Source organism: Bos javanicus, chromosome 2 (assembly GCF_032452875.1).
Source record: "Bos javanicus breed banteng chromosome 2, ARS-OSU_banteng_1.0, whole genome shotgun sequence".
Classification (NCBI taxonomy): Eukaryota; Metazoa; Chordata; class Mammalia; order Artiodactyla; family Bovidae; genus Bos; species Bos javanicus.
The window spans coordinates 125,307,443-125,317,201 of NC_083869.1; the positions used below are offsets into that span (position 1 = coordinate 125,307,443).

Consider the following 9,759-nt stretch of genomic DNA (forward strand, 5'->3'; position numbering starts at 1 on the left):
TGAGCAGTAGGCTTGAAAAAGCACTGAGCTCCATGCCAAAAGAACTGTGTTCTCGGGACTTTCAATATTCCAGGTAACTTGCAACCAGTCTGAACAAGATGATTGGTAAGGCTAACCACCATCGACTTTATCGGAGAAGGCAGTGGCACCCCACTCCAATACTCTTGCTTGGAAAATCCCGAGGACGGAGGAGCCTGTTAGGCTGCAATCCATGGGGTCGCTAAGAGTCGGACACAACTGAGCGACTTCACTTTCACTTTTCACTTTCATGCATTGGAGAAGGAAATGGCAACCCACTCCAGTGTTCTTGCCTGGAGAATCCCAGGGACGGGGAACCTGGTGGGCTGCCGTCTATGGGGTCGCACAGAGTCGGACACGACTGAAGTGACTTAGCATAGCATCAACTTTATAGAACATGTTTTCCACCACTCACGTTTTTCAAAGCGTTTCTTTAAAATGTGGCTTCCAGAATGGCACACAGTATTTTGTACATGACTGATCACCTAAGATAGTGGGATTATTATTTCCTTTTCTTTTAATATAAATTTATTTATTTTAATTGGAGGCTAATTACTTTTCTTTTTTTTTTTAATTTTTTTAAATTTTATTTTATTTTTAAACTTTACAATATTGTATTAGTTTTGCCAAATATCGAAATGAATCCGCCACAGGTATACTCACGTTCCCCATCCTGAACCCTCCTCCCTCCCCTACCCTCCCTCTGGGTCATCCCAGTGCACCAGCCCCAAGCATCCAGTACCGTGCATCGAACCTGGACTGGTGACTCATTTCATACATGATATTATACATGTTTCAATGCTATTCTCCCAAATCTCCCCACCCTCTCCCTCTCCCACAGAGTCCATAAGACTGATCTATACATCGGTGTCTCTTTTGCTGTCTCGTACACAGGGTTATTGTTACCATCTTTCTAAATTCCATATATACGCGTTAGTATACTGTATTGGTGTTTTTCTTTCTGGCTTACTTCACTCTGTATAATAGGTTCCAGTTTCATCCATCTCATTAGAACTGATTCAAATGTATTCTTTTTAATGGCTGAGTAATATTCCATTGTGTATATGTACCACAGCTTTCTTATCCATTCATCTGCTGATGGGCATCTAGGTTGCTTCCATGTCCTGGCTATTATAAACAGTGCTGCGATGAACATTGGGGTACACGTGTCTCTTTCCCTTCTGGTTTCCTCAGTGTGTATGCCCAGCAGTGGGATTGCTGGGTCATAAGGCAGTTCTATTTCCAGTTTTTTAAGGAATCCCCACACTGTTCTCCATAGTGGCTGTACTAGTTTGCATTCCCACCAACAGTGTAAGAGGGTTCCCTTTTCTCCACACCCTCTCCAGCATTTATTGCTTGTAGACTTTTGGATCGCAGCCATTCTGACTGGCGTGAAATGGTACCTCATAGTGGTTTTGATTTGCATTTCTCTGATAATGAGTGATGTTGAGCATCTTTTCATGTGTTTGGGCCAAAGAACTAAATAGACATTTCTCCAAAGAAGACATACAGATGGCTAATTACTTTTCAATATTGAATTGGTTTTGCCATACATCAACATGAATCCACCACGGGTGTACACGTGTTCCCCATCCTGAACCCCCCCTCCCACTTCCTGCCCCGTACCATCCCTCTGGGTCATCCCAGTGCTCCAGCCCCAAGCATCCTGTATCATGCATTGAACCTGGACTATTATTTCCTTGATCTCTATGTTGTGCACCTTGGTCATGAACAAGATTTGGGCCTGCAGCTCTGCACCTAATAGAAAATAGACTATTTGTAAGAAAATGTTCAAAAAAAAAAAAAGAAAATGTTCAGTTCAGTTCAGTCGTTCAGTCATGTCTGATTCTTTGTGACCCCATGAACGGCAATACACCAGGCCTCCCTGTCCATCACCAACTTCCGGAGTCCACCCAAACCCATGTCCATTGAGTCAGTGATGCCATCCAGCCATATCATCCTCTGTCATCCCCTTCTCCTCCAGCCCTCAATCTTTCCCAGCATCAGGGTCTTTTCAGATGAGTCAGCTCTTTGCATCAGGTAGCCAAAGTATTGGAGTTTCAGCTTCAACATCAGTCCTTCCAATGAACACCCAGGACTGATCTCCTTTAGGATGGACTGGTTGGATCTCCTTGCAGTCCAAGGGACTCTTCAAGAGTCTTCTCCAACACCACAGTTCAAAAGCATCAATTCTTCGGTGCTCAGCTTTCTTCACAGTCCAACTCTCACATCCATACATGACCACTGGAAAAACCATAGCCTTGACTAGACGGACCTTTGTTGGCAAAGTAATGTCTCTGCTTTGTAATATGCTGTCTAGGTTGGTCATAACTTTCCTTCCAAGGAGTAAGCATCTTTTAATTTCATGACTGCAATCGCCATCTGCAGTGATTTTGGAGCCTAGAAAATTAAAGTCAGCCACTGTTTCCACTTTTTTCCCATCTATTTGCCATGAAGTGATGGGACTGGATGCCATGATCTTAGTTTTCTGAATGTTGAGTTTTGAGCCAACTTTTTCACTCTCTTCTTTCACTTTCATCAAGAGGCTCTTTAGTTCCTCTTCGCTTTCTGCCATAAGGATGGTGTCATCTGCATATCTGAAGTTATTGATACTTCTCCTGGCAATCTTGATTCCAGCTTGTGTTTCTTCCAGTCCAGCGTTTCTCATGATGTACTCTGCATATAAGTTAAATAAGCAGGGTGACAATATACAGCCTTGACGTACTCCTTTTCCTATTTGGAACCAGTCTGTTATTCCACGTCTAGTTCTAACCATTGCTTCCTGACCTGCATACAGGTTTCTCAAGAGGCAGGTCAGGTGGTCTGGTATTCCCACTCTTTCAGAATTTTCCAGTTTATTGTGATCCACACAAAGGCTTTGGCATAGTCAATAAAGCAGAAATAGCTGTTTTTCTGGAACTTTCTTTTTTGATGATCCAGCAGATGTTGACAATTTGATCTCTGGTTCCTCTGCCTTTTCTAAAACCAGCTTGACCATCTGGAAGTTCACGGTTCAACGTATTGCTGAACCCTGGGCTTGGAGAATTTTGAGCATTACTTTACTAGCATATGAGATGAGTGCAATTGTGCGTTAGTTTGAGCATTCTTTGGCATTGCCTATCTTTGGGATTGGAATGAAAACTGACCTTTTCCAGTCCTGTGGCCATTGCTGAGTTTTCCAAATTTCCTGACATATTGAGTGCAGCACTTTAACAGCATCATCTTTTAGGATTTGAAATAGCTCAACTGGAATTCCATCACCTCCACTAGCTTTGTTCATAATGATGCTTCCTTCCTAAGGCCCACTTGACTTCACATTCCAGGATATATGTGAAAATGTAATATTATAAAATAATATTATATTAATACTGATTTCTTACGTGGGTCATCTTATTTGATCTGAGTGTCCTACATAGTAGCTAACAAGTATATCTCAAAGCACAGGGTTACCACTGAAACCTAATTAAAATCGCTCACATATATAAGTGTATAAAAGTCCCTGTGTGCATGCTCAGTCGCTCACTCATGTCCAACTCTGCAAGCCATGGACTGCATGCAGCCCACCAGACTCCTCCGTCCATGAAATTTTCCAAGTAAGAATACTGGAGTGGGTTGCCATTTCTTTTCCAGAGGATCTTCCTGACACAGGGATCAAACCCATGTCTCCTACACTGGCAGGTGGATTCCTGACCACTGTGCCACATGGGAAGTACAAAGTCCTTATACATATTTGATGAGTATAATGATCTCACAGTGTAGTAGCAGTAGAGAGGGCTCCGAGTACTTTGGGGAGAGGTCTATGGAGGAAGGGGTATGGATGAATACGAGCTCCCGGAAGAAGTTGAGTTAACCAGTTACCCCTGCTCCCCCTTCCAGCACAACATGCCCTTCTGGAGGATCACAAACCACGGAGACCTGGTGTCCCTCCACCAGGCTTTGGAGCTTGATTTTCTCTAAAAACTGGAATGAAGAGCCTTCCCCATGAGCTCCTTTTCACTCCTTGAAGGGAGCCAGAGACCGGAACCAACTGGGAATTCTCTCTCTCTTTCTCCATGGAATGCTGGCGAGAACACAATCAAAACCAACAGCTGCAAGAGATGAAGCTGATTTTTGCTGTGCGTGAGCTGCAGCCCCGTGTTCATCCTTGCACAGGAGCGGGAGATAGTTGGATTGAGAGAACAATAGACTCACCGCAGCTACAGTGCTTTTAATTCTTCTGGTTTTTTGTTTGTTTGTTTGTTTTATCTTGTTTCCAAAAAAATGAAGAAAAGGAAATCCTTGGGGCAGAGTTGCACTCTGCGTCCATGACCAGATTGAGAACTGCTATTAACTTGTGGTGATAGGATAAACGCAGCAGACTTTTATAACATCTCTTGCAGTCTTTGTAATCTCCTTAGCTGTAGAACATACTCCCAGTGAATGTATATGTTATTTTTATAGGTAAGGGTCTGGTCTCTCTGAAGCAGATTCCCCTCCCCCTTTCTTTTTCTAGCAAGAAAGGGGTGTGTAAAGTTTCCTTGGAAAATCGTAACTGAAATATCTGAGATACCTCTGTGTGACAGTAGCACCCCCTTAGCTGCTCCAGTGGTCTGCTCTCAAGGGTGGGCTCCTTCCCACGCTTCCACCTCCTGGTTGGCTGAACTGTGGGGCCTGGGACACTGATTAATTTTAGACTTTGCTGTTTCCCATCCTAGAAGCCTTAGTCCCCTTCCCAATCCCTCTCCCTTTTTGACCAAATGGCACAATCCTAGAAACTCTTCTTAGTAAATTTTCAGCCTTCAGCTTGACTCTTTGTCAAAGCTAACGAGGGCTTACCTTCAAACTGGAGAGAAGACCTAAGGCTTCTTAGGAATGTCCACTTCTTTGGCCCTTGAAACAGGAAGATTCCAGCTTTTCCTCCTGCAGGAAAGCACCCTTCCCCAACAGAGGCCATCCCCACCGGGCCTCCCCCTTCTTAGTCATCAGTGCCAGGCTAGTCCACCCTCTGCACCTCATATCCACCCCCACACAGCTCTGGCCTGTCCCCAGGCTTTGGACCCAAGTAGTCAAATCAAGTCTGAGAAGAGGCTCATAACCGCATTTTGGCCAAAACTACTAAGGAATTGGACTTCATGCTCTGAATCCTTTAAGCCCTGTGAGTGGTGTTCTGGGCATGTATTTACCCAGATCTCGGCCTGAAACTGAAGACCAGATGGCTGTGACCAAAGCCCAGTTTTCCTACGGGATCTGCTTCCCACTTCTCAAGTCCCTTTCTAAAATGGGAAACCCGAAAGCCAGAAAGACTCACCTGATTTAAATGAGGTTGTAGATCCCCCTACGCCATGCCTGAAAACTCAACCGTGGGCCAAATGCGGGAACATCTCCCAACCTGACCTCTGGGAAGTTGGGTGGGTGCCCAGGTACGAGTCACAGCCTTCAGTCCAGCTGTATTGGTGGATGCCCCACCCTCCACAAGCAGCCTGGGCACGTGCTCAGGCCGCATAAACTTCCTTAGAGCTCAGGAAGTTTAGCCTCTCCCAGGTTGCACGGAGAGAGGTGATTTTATAAGCACCTCAGAGAGATGCAGTCTGGGTCCTTAGCAGGCGGCGTCCTTGACCAACCACAGCCATCACTGCTTACCCTCAGAGGTTTAGCATATCCACTTGCGGATGCTCCCAGCACAGAAGGGGCCAGATTCCCTCTAATGCCAGATCACCCAGAGAAAGGCTGGTGTACACATTCCTTCAGAACGAATTGAGAAAGTGCTTCATAACTCAGTTGTAGGTAAGAGGTGTTTGGAGAGGAGCTCAAATCAGTGCTTATCACCAAGCTGCCTCTTCGGGCTGTTTCCTTTGGATGGGGGAGGATATATAGTCTGAGGCGGACCTTCTTGGTCCGAGTTCACCATAGTTGCCCGGATGCTGCTCTGTCTTGCTTGATAATTGATCTTAGCGTGTTCTAGGGTGCATGGTCGATCTTTACTTCCAGGCCTCTCCACCCCACCCCATCCTGGCAGTAGAGCTGTTGGTTTCTTGCCCTGCTCCTAGGCCACCTGGTTGGTGCTGTGCTTCAGGCTGCTGAGACTGCAGAGCAGTCTGCGCATCATGCTCACAAGTACACACACACACACTCACATACTTTCCTCTGCTTGCCTGCTGGGAGCTCTTTATTCCTAGAGTATGACTTGGGACTCCTTTTCCGATGGCCTTTTCCCTCCTGCTCTGACTGCATAGCTTAGGGCTTTGCAAAAGGAACTTGAAACTGGCTAAGAGAGGTGAGGACGCTCCCTGGGCAGTGCCGTCTTTGCTCTTTTCTGGTTGATCAGAGGGCAGACAGGAAATGGGAGCTTCCTGGCTCCTCTTTGCCAAAATGAATCGTCCAGGGAACCCAGTGCTCTTCAGTAAACCTGCTTTCCTCCTCCATGGCACAGAGATCCGGAGAGGAAAGCAAGTGGGCAGCGCAGCAAGCTCTTGGAGGCTGAGGTCCAAAGGATACTATGGGTCCTTCTCGTTTAGGGGAAAGCCCTCTACCAAAAAGAGTCCCCACCTGATGAGTCCCTTTCCCAGTTGGGCACCATGGGTTTTGTAAGATGGGTCTGCACATTTCATGGTGAGAGCTGGGCCATCTGTAGTAAGGGATCTGGAATTGTCAGCCATGTCCTGGGTCTAAGAGGTGGTTTTCCTTTCGAATGTAAAACTGACTGTGCCTTAGCATCACCCTGTCCGGTGCCCCTGGGGCAGCAGGTGGTGGCCAGGAGAGTGGATGCCTGCTCCAGATCTAGATGCCTAGTGGGGCTTTTGTTTGGTTTGGGGTATTTCTGTCTTCTGCTCTGCAACTGGGGGGAGCAAACCTAGTGTCCCAGGAGACTTTGTGCCACAGCTTGTTCGCAGTTTACACAAACTAGTTCGCGTTAAAGCTCCAAGCAGAATCTGATGGGCCAACTCCAGCTGCAGCATATGGAGCTTCTCAATGTTCACTACCTTGAATGGGTGTCAGTGCCACTGAACCAAGAGGGAGAGGGGTTTAGGGGTGGAGCCACACACTCCCTCTCCCTGGGGGAGCGATGGCTGAAACCATGGGGTGGTGAGCTTCGGGCCTTTCTCTCCTTGCTCCTGCAGAAGCGGGCATTAGGAGCCCTCTTAAGCCAAGCTTCTGTTTCTCACCACTAAATCGGTTTCCCTTTTCATTCAAAAGTTGAAACTTCCCAAGTACTCAAGCTGTAGAAGCCAAATCGGAATTCTTCGATTTTGAAATATCTTAACCACAAGACAGCATCTAATTCTGGCCCACCTCTGATCAGCAGGCCCTGTCCCTTCCTCTCCCGAGTCAGAGAGCTCTAGCATGCAAGGTTACTTGGCTAGTTCCTAATGCACTGATGGGAGCCATCCCATTAAGGACGACTTCTACTCGAAACATGACCCTCTGGACTTCAGGTGCCTCATTTATCAGGAAAAGGCATTGATTGGATATATTTATGTGACTGCGGGCATTTGTGGCTGTCGAGTCCTTGACCATAATGTTATATGTAATGGGAACTATCTTATAAACTTGAAAAAATAAAGTTTTTATTTTCTATATGGTTTGCTCCTGTGTCTTTTCTGAGTAGGATCAACCCAGTTGCCTAGCTGAGTATGCTCCTGAGTCAGGCTTCAAAAAAAATATGCAGAGCTCATTAGAAAGATGGCACCCTTTCAATAACTTCATCATTAATTTCACCAAAAAAAAACAAAAAACACTAGCCGTTCAGTACAGATAAATGAGAAAATAAATATTTTAAAATAATTTTCAAAGGAAAGTCTCAATTGTTTCTAAAAATATTGCTTTTCAAAGTTTAGGACTGGAATGCCAAGAGATTTCATTTGCTGTCAAATGTGCTGAAATTTAATTACTAAGAAATCAATACCTTGCTGTGCTGAGCTTCAAATGCAAAAGCAATAAAGCCGACAAATTGATAATCAAACTGTTTGATTGGCTTGTTTTCATGTTAAATTAGCTACTTTTTCTCTTGTCATTTTTTTAGATTTGAGTCTGACTTTTCATTGGTCTGGAAAACGAGTCCTTTTGCCTTTTATTCCAAATAAGATTAGAATTGGATTCTAGCTTCCAAATACCATCCATGTCAGACTATAAGATGTATTTTTCCCCAAATAAATTCCCCCAGAGAAGAGGAGGCTGCCTTGTATACTGGGGCACTAAATCTTTTGCTCAGAAGGTGCATATTTGGAGCCCCATCGTGTAGCTGAAGTAACCTTGCTCATTGGTCAGAAGTACATCAGAGTATCAGTTACCTTTTGAGCCCAAAGAGCAAAACATCTCCTCTTCCAAAAGGTGTAATATCTGCACATTTCTCAAGAACCTTTCCAGTGGCAAGTTAAAATGAGCAAATCAAGAGCTGCTTTATTCTTCAAAAACAAGTTTCTTAACATTTAAAAAAATAGAAGTCTTTGAAAGAAATTTTTAATTGCAAGTAATAACACTGTCCTCTTTTTAAAATTCTTGACTCTGTACTTATTTACAAATGAAACCACTTGATTCCACAGCTTTTTAAGCTACAGACCTATTAGCCTCATTTGACAGTTTCATCTAAAGGGAGTCTATGCAGATGAGAGCTTAGCCGAGATGATCTCCCCTGAGCCTAGTCTTTTCCACATATCACAGGAAGAAGTAGAGAAAAGTAAATGAAGCAAGTATTTCTATTTTACTGAAGTATAATTGATAGCAAGTATTCGTTTGAGTGGACTCCTTAAGAACCTCATGTTTGCGGCTAGGTTGGCCACTTAAACCAGGAATTTCTAAAGGTCAGGCCTGCCCTCTTGAGGTCTCACCTTGATATTCCCTCTGAATTGAGAAGAAAAGCAATTTTGCTTTTGTGTGTGTGTTTAAATATATTCAATTAAAAGAATGGTCTTTTTTTGAAGTTATATCCTTTCATAAGGTAATATAGATAATAGATGATGGTAGTTTTTACTGCCCTTATATATATATATATATATATATATATAAATAATACATACATAGTATTTTTTAAATATTTTATTATTTGGCTGTGCCGGGTCTTAGTTGCAGCATGAGGGATCTTCAGTTTTCATTGCGGCATGTAAACTCTTAGTTGCAGCATATGGGGTCTAGTTCCCTGACCACAGATTGAACCCAGGCAGGCCCTCTGCTTTGGGAGCACGGAGTCAGCCACAGGACCACCAGAGAAGTTCTTACTACCCTTTTTTATTAAAATTAACTTGGCAAACATGTTGGCCATTTTACTGGTTCATGAAATTCAAATGTCTGGAAATCATTGAACTATGTGATCCTGGAGATGCTTTCTGCCTCTACCATTCTGTGTGTGTAAAAAGCACCAGCATCATCTTCCCAGAGCCTCTCTGCACCCAGCCCTCATCTCCGTCCGCCTTGGCCCCAGGCCAACATGACTGCTACAAGCCCTCCTTCATCCAGGCACTGCTGACTTGGCATCCGGGATAAAGCACATGTGCACCCTCACCTCCTTTCAGTTCAGTTCAGTTGCTCAGTCATGTCCGACTCTTTGCAACCCCATGAATCACAGCATGCCAGGCCTCCCTGTCCATCACCAACTCCTGGAGTTCACTCAGAATCATGTCCATCGAGTCAGTGATGCCATCCAGCCATCTCATCCTCTGTCGTCCCCTCTTGCTCCTGCCCCCAATCCCTCCCAGCATCAGAGTCTTTTCCAATGAGTCAACTCTTCGCATGAGGTGGCCAAAGTACTGGAGTTTCAGCTTTAGCATC

General features: G+C 44.6%; 1 protein-coding gene across 7 annotated transcripts in view; it reads left to right on the forward strand.

Annotated features, from left to right (window-relative positions):
* EYA3 (EYA transcriptional coactivator and phosphatase 3) overlaps nucleotides 1–7,572 on the forward strand; it is a 189,724-nt gene extending 182,152 nt beyond the window's left edge. For all 7 annotated transcript variants that reach the window (XM_061391230.1, XM_061391241.1, XM_061391221.1 and 4 more), the window contains one exon: nucleotides 3,895–7,572. In XM_061391230.1, coding sequence (XP_061247214.1) covers nucleotides 3,895–3,975 — 81 coding nt within the window. In that variant the 3' untranslated portion in view covers nucleotides 3,976–7,572. The remainder of the gene's footprint in view (nucleotides 1–3,894) is intronic.
* Nucleotides 7,573–9,759: the final 2,187 nt, after the last annotated feature.